The sequence below is a fragment of the Entelurus aequoreus genome, linkage group LG03 (assembly GCF_033978785.1).
Source record: "Entelurus aequoreus isolate RoL-2023_Sb linkage group LG03, RoL_Eaeq_v1.1, whole genome shotgun sequence".
Taxonomy (NCBI): Eukaryota; Metazoa; Chordata; class Actinopteri; order Syngnathiformes; family Syngnathidae; genus Entelurus; species Entelurus aequoreus.
The window spans coordinates 55,025,861-55,046,594 of NC_084733.1; the positions used below are offsets into that span (position 1 = coordinate 55,025,861).

Consider the following 20,734-nt stretch of genomic DNA (forward strand, 5'->3'; position numbering starts at 1 on the left):
ATTATAAAAATAGACGAAGACGCCAGTTCAACCCCTCACCATAATCACAATTTTTGCATCAGTATCTGCAAAACCAGTATCGGGTATCGATACTGTCAGTGTCCAATGTTAAAGTACGTGCACTTACACCAGGGGTCTCAAACTCAATTTACCTGCGGGCCACTGGATGCAGAAACTGGGTGAGGCTGGGCCGCAAGAAAAGATTTCTTAAAAAAAATCTAACATGCACTTTTTAATGAATTCACCTTCTTTGAATGGCTTTCCCACCCTAGCCGTGGAGTTTACAGTCACGGTAGCACAATTAGCCCCGAACGGGCTAACATCACCACTAACGTGTTACACGTCTGATTCGCCCAGCGACTCTCTGTCGGAGTATCAGCGCTGGGGTCCAGTGCACCACACTTTTGTATTGTCGCTCGCTCCTTCGGCGGAGTGCTCGTCTTCCCCGCCCGGACTGTTTACAACGGGGGCGGGAGCGAGCAGGCGGGCGAGCGAGGGAGGCAGAGAGGGAGGGAGGAAGAGCGTGTGCGGGTGTCGTGGAAAAGCGGCAAAATGCATACCCTCCGAATTCGGGAGATGGGGGTGGGATGGGGTGGGGGGGGGGGGGGGGGTAGAGGTGTGTGTGTGGGGGTTAAGGTTGTCAAGCACCATTCATTTAAGTGCCATTCATTTAAAACCCGCGGGCCGCACTAACATTAAACTTTCATATTAAGGTGGGGGCCGAAAAATAACGTCTCGCGGGCCGCAATTGGCCCGCGGGCCGCGTGTTTGAGACCACTGACTTACACACTTGATCATGACTCTCACAATTATAATTCTCACAATTCTGTTTGGATGAAGAGTTATAACACAATTCAAGTGAACACTATTGTTAGATGGTTAAAAATAATTTATATCATAGAGCGTGATCATTGTGTGATAATAATAATTATGGATTAGATTTTTATAGCGCTTTATTAGACACACAAATAGACTGTATTGTGGCATCATTCATCATCTACATTGAACACAAATATGAATGCAAGACTTTTGTTTTTGCTACCATATTTCATGAGTTAAACTCAAAGATCTAAAATTTTTACTATATTCACAAAATACCTATTCCTCTCAAATATTGTTCAAAAATCTGTCTAAATCTGTGTTAGTGACAGAGGTGGGACCAAGTCATTGTTTTGCAAGTCACAAGTAAGTCTCAAGTCTTTGCCCTCAAGTCTCGAGTCAAGTCCCGAGTCAAGACAGGCAAGTCCAGAGTCAAGTCCAAAGTCAAGACTGGAAAGTCTCAAATCAAGTCCCAAGTCCTGCATTTTGAGTTTCGAGTCCTTTCAAGTCCTTTTAACCACAGACTAATATATTTACACAGATTGTGTATGCTTTTAAAACGCTGTATTTATTTATTAAAACAAGTGCATTTGAAATTGCAGGGGAAAAAATAGTGCTGACATTGCACTTCATAATAGCACTATTAACCAGTCATTTTAAACATTTAACTCATTCCTTTACAGAATAAACACATTTGAAAAAACAAGTGCAACTGTACTTATTTGCACAAAAGTGTTAACATTGTATTTCCATGGCATATTGCATTGTAACTAGTTCGACAGCAGTTTCTATCCTGTTCTTACCTTATCTCATTGATCTCATCTCATACTGGATGTGTTTATGAGTGCATGCACATGAAAAACATAACAAATACATGAACATAACAATGAACAGAGTTGTACTTTTTAGATGTCAGGGCCCTATGCAATATGTACACATATTCTTAATATAGTATACATTTTAACTGACCTTTATTTGACTGTTTGTCTTTTTGTAGGTGGCTAAAATATGCGGTGCTGCTGACCGCCGTCTAACGTTACGTTACTGTGTGTGATACATTGACTAACGTAACGTTATGTGTAGGTAACTCATGCAACCCTGCTTAAAAAAATTCACTTGACAAAAAGTATGAATAAGGTAGCGAACTGCAGTGGACGCAACAGATTGCTGTGTTTGCAATGACGTTATAACCATAGACATCTTATAAGTAGACGCAGCATTGGCTGCTGTGACGCGAGCAATTTGGCCGCCATCAGGGGCGCCGCTAGGGATTTTGGGCCCCATGAAAATAATCTTTACAGGTCCCCCTGTATTATAATTTCATCATCATTAGGGGCCTCTCTGGGCCCCCCTCCAGCATGGGCCCCTAGAATCCGTCTCCTCTACCCCCCCTTTTCTGTGCCCCTGGCCGCCATCTTGAAGTGGTGATGAGGAGCCGGCGAGCAGCCTAAACTGAGTTGACAGGTTGACAACAAAGATGCCGGGCTGGTGTTCAGCGTTTTCCTGCTCAAATGAGCGGACTGTTAAAAATAGGAATAGTGGGATTACTTTTCACAAGGAAGATTCAACATTAACGTACTATTGGTTGTATTTCGTGAAAAGAATATTACCACAGAGTTGAGAAGGAGCAAAGATCTTCAATATTTGTATGTGAAAATCACAAAGAAATCTTCTGGGGGAGGATGACGCCTCTACAGGGGTTTGGTTTACAAACTTTCAGCCCCACCTAAAACAAAATTCACCAGCCGCCACTGATTATGATGCATTCTCCTTTTAGGCAAAATATAAGACAGTACTTTCTTAACAGTATAATTGTAACCAGGAATAAGTCTTCAAGTAACAATATTCAAATACTAACATTGTTGGGTAAGACAGAATTTGGTTTTATTCTGAATCCAGTGAAACAGATTGGTGGTTTTAGCTGATATAAAGACTTTCAGGTGTTTATATATGTTTATGTTTAAGTATTTGGCAGACGCTTTTATCCAAAGCGACATACATAAAAAATATATATAAAACAATCACTGTAAACATTATCATTTAAGGGAAGAATGTAATACAAAATATCAATACAAAGTGTCAAGACAGAATAAACTCTCTGCTGCTGCAGCAACATAGGTACAGTCTATAGGTCCCTAAGATATATATATATCTAATGTATTCATACATTGTTTATGTAGGATATATGCATGTATATATAACCTAATCATATTGTTTCTTCAATTTAAAAATAGCGGACCGTTTTTTTCCCCCTTCTCTGGGATTATTTTCCCAGTTTTGATCTCGGACGTCTGGTCACTTATAGCATATAAGAATATTCTATTACTGTTAAGCAAACTATGAATAATAAAACACGCCAAAACATGTGTCCTTTATCATAGCTACACGTATGACAAAAAAACGTGTGAAAATCAGTGGTATTCAGTGAGGTAAGATGAATTAAATGCGCTGATCACCACTCCAAGATGGCGGCCCTGTATCTTGTCAGCGCCAGTAGGCAGTAGCGCTAAATGCTGGGTCTACTTATAAGATGTCTATGGTTATTACGTTAGCAAAGAGTTTACAGCCTCACTGATTTAACTACACAGCAAATAAAAGTCACATTACTTAGCCAATAAACGTTAGCTTACATTCAAAACTTACCCCTTCTTTGTGCAACTTCAAATGTCGAACGAAGTTGGAAGTTGTTGCGTCTCCGTCTGTAATATTCGAACTGCATGTTTAGCATACTGCAATTTGTTTTTTGTTGACCAAGTCGTAGTATTTATACCCGAATGAAACCAACTTTGGCATAATTTTTTCTCACCGTCGTGTTTGACAACTCTTGTTCGTTGGTTGTCCTGCAATTTGATTGGATGAATGCTGTGGGATGAAACAACGTAGATCTAATTTGATTGGCTATTGTACTGAGAGCACACACACTGACAGGCAGCACACACGCTGATAGACACGTACAAAATGAAAGATACGGAGCGCTACTGAATAACTTTTTAATCTTTGGGTTTTGGGGAAAGTAGCAAGTCTTGTCAAGTCAAAAGGCTCAAGTCCAAGTGAAGTCACAAGTCATTGATGTTAAAGTCTAAGTCGAGTTGCAAGTCTCTTTACATTTTGTCAAGTCGAGTCTAAAGTCATCAAATTCATGACTCGAGTGACTCGAGTCCAAGTCATGTGACTCGAGTCCACACCTCTGGTTAGTGAGCATGGCCGTAACTACCATTGCGGACACCGAGGTCATGTCCTCTGTATTTTTTTAAGTGACAAAAAGAAGATATGACTGACGCAAATTGTACTTTGTATAGAACATTGTGCAGGCTGTACTTTACCACGCCTGCACAGTACTGTGCGATCATCTTCTCACAATATATGATCTTTGGTCATGCACTGCCGGCTGCAACTCCAGCAACGTAACACAAGGACATCCACTTTTACTATAAACATCATCCGATCCGAAATGTGCTGTCAGCATAACATTAACATTAAATTATACTGACATAACCAGTGTCGGTTTCATCTGAATAAAATTGATGTGAAACGCTGTCGGGGAAAATACCGTTGTCATGTCAGCCAGGTTCTGTTCACAGAGATCAAGCCCACTCGCCCTAAACTTAGCTGTGCGTAGGTCTTTGCGATCCGTGGGGGGCCCCATTTGGCGTAGAGAAGCACAGCACGTGTCAAATGTGAATTATTGAATGACAAGGCCTTTCACAAAATGTTTTACCCCAAACGTATTCCTGGCCACGTCATACTCTGTCACTGATATGAAAACACATTTCGTTTTCAAACTTCTGGCAGCTTTTGTGGCGCGTGTCATTAAATCTCAGTTGCTAATCTTGACATTGTGGGTTCAATCCCTTTCCAATTATGGAAAGGTTTTAATTTTATGTTTTAATGATGTCAGCATTTTAATTAAAAAAAGTGGACTTTTACAAAAGCATGCTGATTGTCAAAGATTGGTAGATAATATTACACGTGATAGTTCTACCTCAAGTGAAAGCTTTTGTTATTCTGGAAATTCATTGTGTTGCTCAAGGTAATATTACTTATATGGTGCTGGGATAGCCAGGATTTCAGCCTTTCAAACCTCTTCTTGAACCATCAATTTTTTACCTGAGGCCCACTGTTGTGCCATTCACCCGAGACCGTCACCTCAATTTGCAGCATGACAATAAATAGCCCCATGTTGCAAGGATCTGTACACAATTCCTGGAAACTGAAAAAATCCCAGTTCTTGCATGGCCAGCATACTCACTGGACATGTCACCCATTGAGCATGTTTGGGATGCTGTGGATCGGCGTATACGATAGCGTGTTTCGTTTCCTGCCAATATCCAGCACCTTGGCACAGCCATTGAAGAGGGGTGGACCACATTCCACAGGTCACAATCAACAACCTGATCAACTCTATGCGAAGGAGATGTGTTGCACTGTGTGAGGCAAATGGTGATCACACCAGATACTGACACACCAGACCCTCTATAAAGCAAAACTGCACACTTCAGAGTGGCCTTTTATTTTGGGCAGCCTAAGGCACACCCGTGCAAAAATCATGCTGTTTAATCAGCATCTTTCTTTGCCACACCTGTGAGGTGGGATGGTTTATTTGAGCAAAGAAGACATGCTCACTAACACAGATTTATACAGATTTGTGAACAATATTTCAGAGGAATTTGTGTATGTAGTAAAAGTTTTAGGTTTTTGAGTTCAACTCATGAAAAATGGAAGCAAAAACAAAAATGTTGCGTTTTGTTCAGTATATGTGTAAATCTTTCATAACTGTTTTGTTATAGGTGAAATGGATGATGTACTGGATTATATTTGCCCTATATACGGCTGTGGAAGTGTTCACGGATATGTTTCTTTGTTGGTAAGTATGGTCTTTTGGCATATAAATAAAAAGTCATGTTTGACTGAACGCTCGACAATTATTTTGGTGTGTTGCCAGGTATCTGGACAATAATGTGTTGACTTATTTTCAATGAACAGTACATCTATTTGGGGTGTCATGATCCATTATTGATATCGGACCGATGTCAGCAAAAAAACAAGTATCGCCTGATATCGGCGTGCATCTAAAATGTCCAATCTAAAATCCGATACAAGCAGTCGTGCAGCGTGTTTACTTGTGCAAAGCTGGACAGCCAGTGAACATCTAAATGTCCTCCAACAAGCACACAATGTTGGTCCTTTCTTGTGTTTTAGTGAAGTCTTTTACAAAAAGTAAACTTGGTAGGCTTTAGGCTACTCGGATACTAGCTCCTGCGTGGAAAGGTTATCAGGTGACCACAGATGAGGCATTAGCTGTTCAAAGTTGGGACCAGGGGTGGATCTGTGCATCAGAGAGGAGTTTTGTCTACATTCAAGATGATCCCCTGCTGGCCAACTATGGACTGGACTCTCACATTATTAACTATATCCACTCTGCATCCATTGCACCGGTCGCCTGGGAGGGGTGGGTGGGGGTAGGGGGGAGCTAGCAGCGACACAACAGCTAAGCACACAAGCTAGACATACGTAATAGGTGTCCTTAATTGAACAATATTTCAGTCTAAAACAACACATTTGTCAATATAAACAAGTATCAAATATTTATAGTTGCATATTACTAACAGATACAAAGTCTCAAGGCAGATGCGTATTAAAAGTATTCAGTAACAAATGCGTCCGCATCATTCAACTTACTGTGTCATGATCTTAACTTAATGAATTACTAGGACTACTTGGTGTCACCAAAAACAAATTGACACTCCACTTCAAAGGCATATAAGTTGTTGTTCCATACCCAGCATTGTTCTTTGAGTAGTTTCACTTAATTAAACGTTTATTAACATTCCACACTACAAAATAAAGAAGTATGTGTGACTTGTGGCGATATCGTATCGGGTTAATATTGGTGTCGGCCAATACTCAAAGCCCCAATATCGGTATTGCATCGGAAGTTAAAAAGTTGTATCGGGACACCCCTAAAATCTATACTTTTATTGACTGATCGATTGATTGATTAATTGATTGAAACTTTTATTAGTAGATTGCACAGTTCAGTACATATTCCGTACAATTGACCACTAAATGGTAACACCCGAATAAGTTTTTCAACTTGTTTAAGTCGGGGTCCACGTAAATCAATTCATGGTAATATACAAGCTGCTCACTGACTACTCTCATATATTTTGTTTTATAGCACTGTTCCCTGAGAATATACACTACCGTTCAAAAGTTTGGGGTCACATTGAAATGTCCTTATTTTTGAAGGAAAAGCACTGTACTTTTCAATGAAGATAACTTTAAACTAAAGAAATACACTCTATAGATTGCTAATGTGGTAAATGACTATTATAGCTGCAAATGTCTGGTTTTGGTGCAATATCTACATAGGTGTATAGAGGCCCATTTCCAGAAACTATCACTCCAGTGTTCTAATGGTACAATGTGTTTGCTCATTGGCTCAGAAGGCTAATTGATGATTAGAAAACCCTTGTGCAATCATGTTCACACATCTGAAAACAGTTTAGCTCGTTACAGAAGCTACAAAACTGACCTTCCTTTGAGCAGATTGAGTTTCTGGAGCATCACATTTGTGGGGTAAATTAAACGCTCAAAATGGCCAGAAAAAGAGAACTTTCATCTGAAACTCGACAGTCTATTCTTGTTCTTAGAAATTAAGGCTATTCCACAAAATTGTTTGGGTGACCCCAAACTTTTGAACGGTAGTGTATACTGTAATAAAAATAGTTACTGCAATGTCAGGGGTGTACTATACTCCCTTTTATGAGATATTATTATACCATCTACTGTTTAGTTGACTGTTTTGGTGTGTGTAGGATGGTGTTCCTAATGTTGTGTCCAGTAGGCATGTTGACTGTGTGTTTGTGTGTGTGTGTGTGTGTCATCACATTATTCCAGGATTCCTTTCTACTATGAACTGAAGATAGCCTTTGTGGTGTGGTTACTGTCCCCCTACACTAAAGGCTCCAGCGTACTCTACAGAAAGTTTGTCCATCCTACTCTTTCCTCTAAAGAAAAGGTAAAAAATACAACTTTTTTTTGGCGACTTAATCTATTGTAGTCCAAGCAAAGCATCGGTCTTGTAATTTGTGCTGTCCGTCCCCACCAACAGCATTCTCAGCTACCCAGTGAACAAAAGCCCCTTTGTGCTAATTCACCTATTTACATGTGTTGTATAAGTTGCTATTTGTGTGCTAAAAAAGCTAGAGTTAGCGTGTGTTGAGACATGACTCAATCAAGAACTCCAGTGCGCTACCGTAGCAGCGCATGAAAGAAGCAGTCACGCAAAGACACACAATGTGCTTTTTGTTTTGTGGCCTGTCACAGGATATTGATGACTACCTCTGCCAAGCTAAGGACAAAAGCTACGACACGCTGGTGCATTATGGGAGAAAGGGGCTGAATGTTGCCGCCACGGCTGCAGTCATGGCTGCAGCAAAGGTACTGTCGAATCGGGACATTTTTTTGTCCTTGTACTTGTACCCCAGCAGCTAATGTCCCCCTGAGAGCTATCGTCATCTACAGTGGACATTTCTATGTGGTCTATTTTGTTGTCAAAATTACAAATGTTGTTAAAAAAATAGCCCAATCCAAATGATAATATAAATACATTTAATAAAGTCAAATACAAATTAGGCAACAAGAGAAGTATCCTACACTTCTCTTTTGTAAAGTAAATCTGAACAGCCGATATGGTCATCTACATCAACTATATGATTTGCCTGAGTAGCTGGACAGGACAAAAAAAAATAAAAAAAAAAATAGCCCAATTATGCATGTCCAATGTGGATGTGGAAATTGTTGCTGTTGTAAGTTGCACACTTTAAGACTACTATGACCATCATGTATGATTATCCATCCATCCATCCATTTTCTACCGCTTATTCCCTTCGGGGTCGCGGGGGGCGCTGGAGCCTATCTCAGCTACAATCGGGCGGAAGGCGGGGTACACCCTGGACAAGTCGCCACCTCATCGCAGTGTATGATTATGCAATAGAACAATATTTTATTTCATTGTGTTATTATTATGTGGAACATACAGATAGAAAACGAATGAAAGAATCATCCCTGTACGAAATAAAACTACAAATAAAAATTTACTTGACATTCAGAACCTGATCTACTAAGATCCAAATATCACGTGCTAAACAGTGTGTGCAAACTATAAAATTATGAGTACTATTAGCAGGCGTGTTGCGTGTGATCTGCTAAGACAATTGAAAACAAGTGCAAAAGTGGTGCAGACCGCTCTATTTAAAGGAGGATTTTGCGTGTATTACAGTGTCCAAGTAAACACTAATTTCCCTCCAAATGTATGACATCATATGCTCCAATGGTCCAATATGTGCTATTTTGTTATGTTGTAGAATGCGCAGCATACAACACCTTTTCAGGGCGATATATTGTAGTCGTGAGATTTGGACAACAGGACCTTTTTTTTAGCACGCTGAAAGGTGCGCTTTGGGAAGCACCGGTGTTGTGATGGTGCATCTGGAATGATCCAAGATGCATAAAAGAATGCATGAAAATGCATGTTCCAAAAAGTTTTTTCATATATGAGATATATGAAAAAGACTATGGCCAAAATATTCCCCCCCAAAACATCAATTGAATTTGTTTTAACCAGTGCCTGAAATCATGCAGCAGCTATAACATTTTAAAAAGGTATTGCTGAATAGACGATATTTGTATTTTTTAAAATGTATTTCTGACAGTCCAAATATTTTGACAGACACACAGGTTGGCCACATGATTCGCTGTCTTTGCCTTCTTTCTTACAACCGTTTGTCCGTAACTGTGCCAGATTGAAAACGTGCTAAATATAGTCGCAAAAACAGCAGTCACAAAACTTTTGATAAATCACAAATTATTATATTTGCATCTCTTCCTCCCAGTATTGTTTGCGCTCTAATTTTCATCATATATTCTGCATATTCATGAAGACAGGCACGGTAAATGGTTAGTGCTTATCATTTGACTCATTTAAGAGAGGCATCATCCTCCGCACACAAGCTTAGTCGATCAGCTTTGAGTGCGCTATCAAGTTTGCATGTCTTTTAATACACACGCAAGCCTTTAGTAGATCAGGCCCTCGGTAACATTTGAACATTCATAAGTCATACAAGTGTAAAAAGAAGTGCTGTTAATAATGAACCATACAATAATAATATATTTTACTTAGAGTCATGGGTACGTACAGTAATGAACGCTTATCCTTTACAAAGACTAAACACAGCTTTGTTCTTCTTTAATGTTACTGTTGGCAGTAACATCCATATTGTACTGAGCTGCCAGGACACATGTTTGGTTACCATCACATTTGTGCTCCTCTTCTTACTTTTTGTGGTTATTGTCACAGAAAAAAAAAGATGCAAAACATTTTTGCCGTTAATATTTTGTGAAACTGGTGGGTTTCCCCCCATTCTATCCATCCATTTTCTACCGCTTGTCCCTTTTGGAGTCGCAGGGGGTGCTGGAACCTATCTCAGTTGCATTCTGACGGAAGGTGGGGTACACCCTGGACAAGTCGCCACTTCCTCGCAGGGCCAACACAGATAGACAGACAACACTCACTCACATTTCCCCCCATTCATTGCGGAAAAAGGTTGACCATAAGAGAAAACTCAATAAAAGGATGCTTACATAAATACTTGAAATAGAAGCTGCAGTAGCCTTAAGTAGTGTACCCACTATGACAAATTATTTCCGGATGTCATCTTGTTTATTTACTATTTTCTGCCCCAGGGTCAAGGAGTCCTGTCAGACCGGTTGAGGAGTTTCAGCATGCAAGATCTGTCTTCTTACCAGTCGGACGAGGTCAACCCCAGCTCTGAGTCTACGCAGCCAAGGGCCACAACAGCAGCCCAACACCGGACCCGCACCATGATGCGCAGCAAGTCTGAAAGCTCCAACAAAGGTGACTAAACAGTTTCAACCTTGCAGGAAATATTGATTTATCCTGCTGTTTTTGTGAGTTTATCCCCTTGCATGAACAGTTTTTTATGCTAGAATCATTTTAACAGAGGCAGAATATTAACACAAAATTCACACCAAATGATTCAATAAATAAATAATAGCATCAAATGTATATTTGATGCTATTTGGATGTTTGGATGCATAGAAGTGCTGAATTATTCCGGTCCAATATGGAAGCAGATGAACAGAGCCTTAGGCTGCTTCTACACTAAGACGGCTACGGTCATACAAGATATATCCCACCTAACCTTATCCCTGTCCACACACACACAATGCCATCGTTTAAGACCCCCCCGCCCGCGGGCGGGCCCTGAAGTGTATCCATACCCGGCATATAAACATTGAAGAGAAGCAAGATGTTAATTTAGATTTTTTTCATCATGCACGCTGCCTGGCCATTTCACAGTCACATCCATAAAGCATAACGTCGCTCAACATTGCTATGTTGCCGTCTGAGATGTGTTGTATCCGAAATAGCTGCAATCGCGCATTTCCTTCTCTTAAGGTATTCATGTGTGATTTCTACAAGCACCTGTACATGTAGAAGAAGGAGAAACACGGCCATGTCTGGATGACTCGCCTCTATCTTTCTAGTGTGTACCTCTGAGTGGAAACCAGTTGTTATGAAGCTGCTGTGGCGCGTTCTTTCTGACGTCACTTCCTGTGTGGGGCGCAGTCTTTCTGGCGTCACTTCCTCTCTGAACTCAGTTTGTAAACGATCAATGAGTCCATACCGAGCTAAGAGCCGAAGATTCAAGAAATAGACAGCGCACTTACCCAAAAAATTCCCCAAAAGGGGAACCCTAAAGAATAAGTTAGTGTGGCCGACACAGGGTTTATGTTAAATAGTTATTTGTTTAAGGAGTTATCGGCTTAATAGACAGGGTCTTAGCCAGAGTATTGAAGATATGTGGGTGATGGTTCTTCCAGCATGACAATGTCTAAAAAAAATACTGGCAAGACAACAAAGTAGTGGCTCATAAAGAAACACATTCAGATACTGGTGCGGCCTCTTGCCAATCTTCAAACCTTAATCCTGGGGTTGGGTTTTTATTTTATTTTTTTGTCATAAAAAAATACAATCATGTGTGCTTACGGACTGTATCCCTGCAGACTGTATTGATCTATATTGATATATAATGTAGGAACCAGAAATATTAATAACAGAAAGAAACAACCCTTTTGTGTGAATGAGTGTAAATGGGGGAGGGAGTTTTTTGGGTTGGTGCACTAAGTGTAAGTGTATCTTGTGTTTTTTATGTTGATTTAATAAAAAATAAAAAAATAATACATATTTTTTTTATTTCTGGTGCGGCCCGGTACCAATCGATCCTCGGACCAGTACCGGGCCACGGCCCAGTGGTTGGGGACCACTGCCTTACAGCACTCACACTTTTGTGTCTTAGGCTCCATTTAAGTGTGCGCTGATTTTAAAGATACAGTTGAATGTCTATTCAAAAACTCAATTGGTTCTTGAACAGGGTTCGTAAATAGAAAAGGTCACATTTTGAAGCTTATTTTTCCGTAAGAAACAAAGTAACTATGAACAATGGGTTGCATCCTCAACAAAGTAAAATTGTGTACACTTTGAACACAATATAAAGCGCTATACAGTACTGCATAACAAATAAACAAAAACAAGGAGATTATGGATCAACTTTGTATTTAATAACAAAGTAAAAAAACAGCAACTAGCTGAACTGTCCTCATCATTTTCTGCTACTTTCTAAATAGGAGTGCAGTCTCCAATAACAGATAAAAATATAAAGATGCCAGATTTGACAAACAATTGTAAAATTCACCATATCAACACAAAACAACGGAATGAAACTTGAAAAAAGCTCTGGCATTGTTTTACTTTAAGATCACTGATCCGCTCATTTTGCTGTCATCGAAAAGGGATTCAGCCTCAGACAGATCATCCAATCACCTAGCCTAACTTAGCGTCTCCAGAGACGCTGAGTGTCCAAAGGGCGGGACAAAGCCGAGCATTTATCCAATGGCTGTCTCGTTTGGCTGTAATGAAATGGAACAACCCACTCTAGTCTCTCCCATTGAAGTCAATGGACGCACCGTTTCAACACTGTTTAATGCACACTGACGCTACCACAATGAATGAGAAGAAAGTGAAACTAAATTCTGAACAAAAGTTGAAAGCATTTTAGCGCATATTTAGTCAATGAAATGTAAACACACAAATATATGTATATATGTATATGTATATATATACCTGTACAGTCGTGCTCATAAGTTTACATACCCTGGGAGAATTTATGATTTCTTGGCCATTCTTCAGAGAATATGAATGATAACACTAAAAACTTTCTTCCACTCATGCTTAATGGTTGTGTGAAGCTATTTATTGGCAAACAACTGTGTCTACTCTTTTTAAATCAAAATGACAAAAAAAGTACCCAAATGACCCTGATCAAAAGTTTACATATCCCAGTGACTTTGATCTGATAACATGCACAAAAGTTGACACAAACAGGTTTGAATGGCTAATCAAGGTTCCAATCCTCACCTGTGATATGTTTGTTTGTAATGAATGTGTGTGTATAGAAGGTCAGTGAGTTTCTGGGCTTCTGACAGACCATTGCATCTTTCATCCAGTGCTGCACAGATGTTTCTGGATTCTGAGTCATGGGGAAGGCAAAATAATAGTCAAAGGATCTGCGAGAAAAGGTAATTGAACTGCATAAAACAGGAAAGGGGTATAAAAAGATATCCAAGGAATTGAGAATGCCAATCAGCAGTGTTCAAACGCTGATTAAGAAGTGGAAAATGAGGGATTCAGGTAGAGCAGCAAAGATTTCAGCCACAACTGCCAGGAAAATTGTTTGAGATGCATAGACAAATCCACAAATAACTTCAGCTGAAATACAAGACTCTCTGAAAAATTGTGGTGTGGCTGTTTCAAGATGCACAATAAGGAGGCACTTGAAGAAAAATGGGCTGCATGGTCGAGTCGCCAGAAGAAAGCCATTTGTGCGCAAATGTCACATAAAAGTCAAAGTACCAATGTTTGTCACACACACTAGGTGTGGTGAAATGTGTCCTCTGCATTTGACCCATCCCCTTGCTCACCCCCTGGGAGGTGAGGGGAGCAGTGGGCAGCAGCGGTGCCGCGCCCGGGAATCATTTTGGTGATTTAACCCTCAATTCCAACCCTTGATGCTGAGTGCCAAGCAGGGAGGTAATGTGTCCCATTTTTATAGTCTTCGGTATGACTCGGCGGGGTTTGAACTCACAACCTACCGATCTCAGGGCGGACACTCTAACCACTAGGCCACTAAGTATCCCGCTTACATTACGCGGTATAGCTCGGTTGGTAGAGCGGCCGTGCCAGCAACTTGAGGGTTGCAGGTTCGATCCCCGCTTCCGCCATCCTAGTCACTGCCGTTGTGTCCTTGGGCAAGACACTTTACCCACCTGCTCCCAGTGCCACCCACACTGGTTTGAATGTAACTTAGATATTGGGTTTCACTATGTAAAGCGCTTTGAGTCACTTGAGAAAAAGCGCTATATAAATGTAATTCACTTCACTTCACTTCACTACGCCAAACAGCACAAAGACAAGCCTAAAAACTTCTGGAACAATGTAATTTGGAATGATGAGACCAAAATTGAACTTTTTGGCCACTCGACCATGCAGCGCATTTTTCTTCAAGTGCCTCCTTATTGTGCATCTTGAAACAGCCACACCACAATTTTTCAGAGAGTCCTGTATTTCAGCTGAAGTTATTTGTGGATTTGTCTTTGCATCTCAAACAATTTTCCTGGCAGTTGTGGCTGAAATCTTTGCTGCTCTACCTGAATCCCTCATTTTCCACTTCTTAATCAGCGTTTGAACACTGCTGATTGGCATTCTCAATTCCTTGGATATCTTTTTATACCCCTTTCCTGTTTTATGCAGTTCAATTACCTTTTCTCGCAGATCCTTTGACAATTATTTTGCCTTCCCCATGACTCAGAATCCAGAAACATCTGTGCAGCACTGGATGAAAGATGCAATGGTCTGTCAGAAGCCCAGAAACTCACTGACCTTTTATACACACACATTAATTACAAACAAACATGTCACAGGTGAATTGGAACCTTGATTAGCCATTCAAACCTGTTTGTGTCAACTTTTGTGCATGTTATCAGATCAAAGTCACTGGGGTATGTAAACTTTTGATCAGGGTCATTTGGGTACTTTCTTTTGTCATTTTGATTTAAGAAGAGTAAACACAGTTGTTTACTCTTTTTAAATAAAAAAATTGCTTCACACAACCATTAAGCATGAGTGGAAGAAAGGTTTTTGTATTATCATTCATATTATCTGAAGAATGGCCAATAAATCATAAATTCTCCCAGGGTATGTAAACTTATGAGCACAACTGTATATATATATATATATATGTATATATATTATACTGTATATATAAATGGTAATTTTACCATAAATGTACCAATTATATATACATACATACAGTATATAAACATGTAGTACGTGTTTGTTGTTAGCGTTTGGTGGTTGTAAAAAGTTGATTGTTGTGTGTTAACTTACCTGTTACATGTTGCGATGTTTATTCTTTGGTAGGACTCATCCTTCAGCAAACTAATGTACCTCTGAACATGTGGATGAGCAACGATGTCATCTACTTTTCGGAGTCTAAACTACAAGCCATATTATAATGTGTTTGTGAGTGAGGGCAAGCAAATAGTGTCACATCTAGAAACAAATAAAAAAAGAGATTGACACATCTTTCTGTAGCGGTTCAAATGTATCTATGGCAGGATGCCACAAATAAATGAATGTATGGAAACACTGAAATGTGCAAACTTGGTGACCAGCTAAAAGAAACACTTTTTGCATTGGGATGAAATACTTAATATTCATAATCATAAACAGATTAAAACATTTGTTTAATGGGTTTTGTTCCCTTTATGTTGCAATTAACTTACCATAAAACTCTACACTGGATGAAATAATAATTTCTCCAGTTTATGAAAGTTCAAATCCATGTGGATTTATTGCTCAGACTAAGTAAACGCTACAGATGTTTGGTCTGCCTTCCTGAGTGCCCCCGCCCTGATTATGTCCCTCTAACCCCCAGGCCCGCTTTCCTGTTTTGTCCGATGATGTTGCTCACATGTAGCTGGGGGGATTTGTTCCTCACTCCACATCATGTGAAGACTCTTATTTGTTTTCTACTCTGTTCTATTTTTTATCTGCTATTTATTTTTGCCTTCTAAAATAAGATATTTAAATGTAAGCGGGATAGGATAGTCACAATATACTGCTGTGTGTAATACATTCAATGGACACAACATAATTTCACATGAAAATAAGGTCTAATACATTAGCAAAGATTTAAAAAAATACACTATGTTTACAGAGGTATTGATTTAGTAATTTGATTATTATTGTGTTTACAGTTTACTGCATAGTAGTACAACACTAGTAGTAGTAGTAGTATAGTCAACTCCATTGAGTTGTGTGTGCGTGCGTGTCTTTGTTTTTTTGTTTGTATCAGTTTTATTGTTATAAACAGTACCTGAGATCTCAAAATGGCCCCAAAATAATATTTCTTCCTTCAATTTATATAAAAATTATGAATTTTTTTCTCTCAAATTATAAGCCAAATTATGTGCGTATATATATATACAGTATATAACATTGTAACATATAATTATTACTATATTTGTTAGTTGAAATATACATTTATTTATATCTGTATGAGTATAACAATACTAACATTATTATTATGTATTAACAATAAAGTAATAAGAGAAGCCAGAAATTAATTAGCAAATAATCAAACATGTCAAATATTTTTTTCTGTTCAGAAATGTAACCTAAATAACATTAATTTAATATAATTAGCTATATACATTCAGTTAAAGGGCTGTGGTATTAGCTGTAACTGTATATTAATCGCTACAAAGCATAAATGACCAATGCTGTTCATTTAGGGCAGCTGCAACATAAACCAGTGATTCCCAACCACTATGCCGAAGCACATTTAGCACACAGTATGAATGAAATCTTTAAGAACAAACACTTTTAACGCGCAACATAATCATTAAAGTTACTTATACGTCCATATAACGCACAGTCGTTCACAGAACAATGAACAACTTAACGCCTGTCTCCTTTCTTCGTGTCTGCAGCATCAGCAAGCACTGTTTCCCCTGCGTTGTGCAGGCGCCGTTCACATGAGGCGTTCAAGCACACTGCGTAACTACAAGTGTTCAGACACCAATGTAGTCACGCCGTTTAATTAGTATTCACGTACAGTACACTCTTATTATATTTAATCAGTGGCGGGCCGTGCGTTTCCCACCTAGGCCTTCAGTGATGTCCGACTTCAATGATTAGCTCTCAAAATACCATCATTTATGTCACCACATGACCATTGCTGGAGAAATACTATACAGGAACACATATACGCACTACTGGTCATTGAATCACCACATCAACATTGTACAAAACGGGTTATTTTCTGACGCATTTAAAAATCAATAAACCCGCATCAGCAATTAAAACATCGTATGTGGTACTGTCAAAATTTAAATTGCAAAAAACATATTAAACGTGAAAAAATAAAGAAATAAAATATTTAAACTCACAATTTGTAGAACCCATTTTACGCCGTATAAGCCAGTGGTACCGCTCGTAGTCGGTTGTTTTGAGTGGAAGTGGCGGGCATTTCCCCAATTTATCGCCGGGACAGCTGAGCTAGCTTGCGGGATTGGCCGACATCGTCTCACAAGATATAGTTTCTCTTTAAATATCCGTCTTGAAAAGGGCCTTGCAAATATATATCTGCCACCTAATCAGCGTTTTGTTCTCCTTCTTTGTGTGTTAAAAAAGTGAGTATTGGTGATTTCTCTGCTAGCCCGGTATGGCTACGGCGCAACACTTCCTGCTTCCTGCTAAATTGCAACTTGTGAATGGATACTTACTTTGGAGTGACAAGCGAGTATCCAATCACAGTCTCGTTAACATCAGGTTACCTAGATAGGCTACTGTCAACAACTTGTGATCTGATCGGCTATCGCAACTGTCTCTCAACTCTGTGTTCTCAAATTCATCCGCTAACGGTCCTGGTGAGTATCCAATCACAGGACGTGTAAACGTCACGTTTAACGTGAGGCCAGCTGGAAGGCCTTACTGACAACAACTCGTGATCTGATTGGATATTGCAATTATCTATCAACTGTATGTGTCCATTCACTTACAGTGAAGACTCCGGGCAGATTTGGTACTGCATGGCAAAAACATAAGCTAGCTGAATTCTGATTGGATACAAACTAAAACTAAAAACAATAGCACTGGAAGGAGCATAATATGACATGAAGAGAATATGAATACTTTTAGATATTTAGGGAAAGTAAATTAAAAAAAACTTTTATCTTTAGTTATGATCATGATTTCTGATTATGTTAGGCCAGCAGAGAAGGCCTTGCTGGCCCTGACGGCACACCACTTTCTTTTAATGTACCCCTGGGTATATCAGAAGCAGTTGGATCATGCCCTGTGGAGTACATTGTAGCTTTCTACAACCATGCATTTCTATGGATATTAAAACATTTTAAAAAAGTGATTTCTTATTATATTATTTGCGCCACTTAATGTAGTGGCCAGAGGGGGATTTTTAAGCGGCATTTTGTAGACTGCTTGCAAAGTTTTCACACGGAGACATCCATAGTTGCTGTTTATAAGACTCTATTTTAAGTATGTCCATAAAATGTATTTATAACACTTTTCAAAAGCTGAAGGTCACAATGTGCGTTTGCAAGACGAGAGACGCCAAGTAAACACAAATACAGCAAGAGTAGATAAAGAGCAAGCACATAAATGACTCTATAACCTTTTGACAGTTTTCCATTTGGCCTCTTAGAGGACAAATTATAGTGTCAACCTTTGTCTCTTGGACAATGTCACTGATTTCTGGTGTCTTCCATTCCCACTCAGCACCAGCGACCTTTCCCCCTATATGTGGTGCAGGACAGGATTTTGACATGACTGAATATGAGGTGTTGGGATTAGACAAGCCAAAGGAGTTGCTGACACCCGATCCCTCCTCGCGCTGCCCACCCTCTCCCACTCCTCCAGCTCTGCAGCAGCGAGAGGAGGGAGCGAGTGAGGCGCATCAGGCTCCAGACTCACCACAGCTCATGTTGATGAAAAGAAAAGCTCCAGAGGTAACCTGGCGGCCTGCCTGCTCACCAGGAGTCTAACCCCGCCCTCCTGAGTGCTCATTCACTCACACAGCAGATCGTTTACACTCATGTGTTGCTTGCAACTAAATGAACGCACCTGGAGCTGGAAGCACGTTTTGCACGGATGCACAATGAGGCGTCATGTGCAGATGTGGCATGCCAGGACCAAATGCAAATAATGCACTGTGACTTTCAGTATGCTTGTGGATTCATCCCCCGAACCCCCTTTATTTATCCAGGAGAGTCCCTTGAGATTGAGAAACTCTATCAAAAATGTAAACAAGGAGATGAATTCTACTTTTTTTATTGTTGTTAGCAACAGTGCATATTGATGAACATCTGCAGTGTAAATATGACATTCTAGTTCAGTTGATGTGTTGTCTCCAGGTGCATGGAAGCAGACAAATAAGAATAGAAATATAAGGGAACCAATAAACAAAACTTAAAAATACAATAAAAGTAATCACAGACCTCATTACGTTTCATCCACTGTTTAGTAGTCGGTTCCAGTTTATTATTTAAAAAATAATGCTTTATTGAGCAGCAGTGCAGTACAACAAAGTGCATAGATAAACAAAAACTGGGCTCAGATGTTTCTTCATTTTCTTTTTATAGTGGAAGCTATCACCCCACCAACAAATTAAAAACCACAAAAAAACTAGCAACAAATAAATATTATATAAAAGAAAGATGGAGCAGCACGGTGGAAGAGGGGTTAGTGCATCTGCCTCACAATACGATGGTCCTGAGTAGTCCTGAGTTCAATCCCGGGCTCGGGATCTTTCTGTGTGGAGTTTGCATGTTCTCCCCGTGACTGCGTGGGTTCCCTCCGGAAACTCCGGCTTCCTCCCACCTCCAAAGACATGCACCTGGGGATAGGTTGATTGGCAACACTAAATGGTCCCTAGTGTGTGAATGTGAGTGTGAATGTTGTCTGTCTAGTTGTGTTGGCCCTGTGATGAGGTGGTGACTTGTCCAGGGTGTACCCCACCTTCCGCCCGAATGCAGCTGAGATAGGCTCCAGCGACCCCCTGTGACCCCAAAAAAGGGACAAGCGGTAGAAAATGGATTGATGGATAAAAGAAAGATAAATACATAGATAAATAAATAAGGGCAGCACGGTGGTACAGGGGTTAGTGAATGTGCCTCACAATGCGAAGGTCCTGGGTTCAATCCCCGGGCTAGGGGTCTTTCTGTGTGGAGTTTGCATGTTCTCCCCGTGACTGCGTGGGTTCCGTCCGGGAACTCCGGCTTCCTCCCACCTCCAAAGACATGCACCTGGGGATAGGTTGATTGGCAACACTAAATTGTCCTTAGTGTGTGAATGTGAGTGTGAATGTTGTCTGTCCATCTGTGTTGGAACTGCGATGAGGTGGTGACTTGTCCAGGGTGTACCCCGCCTTCCACCCGTGTGTAGCTGAGATAGGCTCCAGCGACCCCCCGCGACCCCGAAAGGGACAAGCGGTAGATAATGGATAGATGGATACATTTGATCAAACTTATTCAAAAAACGTTGAAGAAAAAATCTTAAAATTTCCAGATTTGAATTGCACAACACAATTCCCTAATCCATCCACCGTAAAATGGAGGCCCAGCAAAAATGCATTTAACTATGAATTAGAATTATGAATTAGAAGTGTGTGGCCCAAAATCTTAATGCTGGAATTTAGACCGTTTTTTGGTGTGTTGTTCTTTAGTAAGTTCGACTTGTAAAAATGCCGTT

General features: G+C 40.0%; 1 protein-coding gene across 1 annotated transcript in view; it reads left to right on the forward strand.

Annotated features, from left to right (window-relative positions):
* The window catches only part of reep1 (receptor accessory protein 1), a 37,455-nt gene that overhangs the window by 11,815 nt on the left and 4,906 nt on the right, over nucleotides 1–20,734 (forward strand). Inside the window, exons 3-7 of the mRNA XM_062042212.1 lie at nucleotides 5,607–5,683; nucleotides 7,720–7,840; nucleotides 8,149–8,262; nucleotides 10,567–10,738; nucleotides 18,764–18,993. Of these exons, the coding sequence (XP_061898196.1) occupies nucleotides 5,607–5,683; nucleotides 7,720–7,840; nucleotides 8,149–8,262; nucleotides 10,567–10,738; nucleotides 18,764–18,993 (714 nt within the window). The remainder of the gene's footprint in view (nucleotides 1–5,606; nucleotides 5,684–7,719; nucleotides 7,841–8,148; nucleotides 8,263–10,566; nucleotides 10,739–18,763; nucleotides 18,994–20,734) is intronic.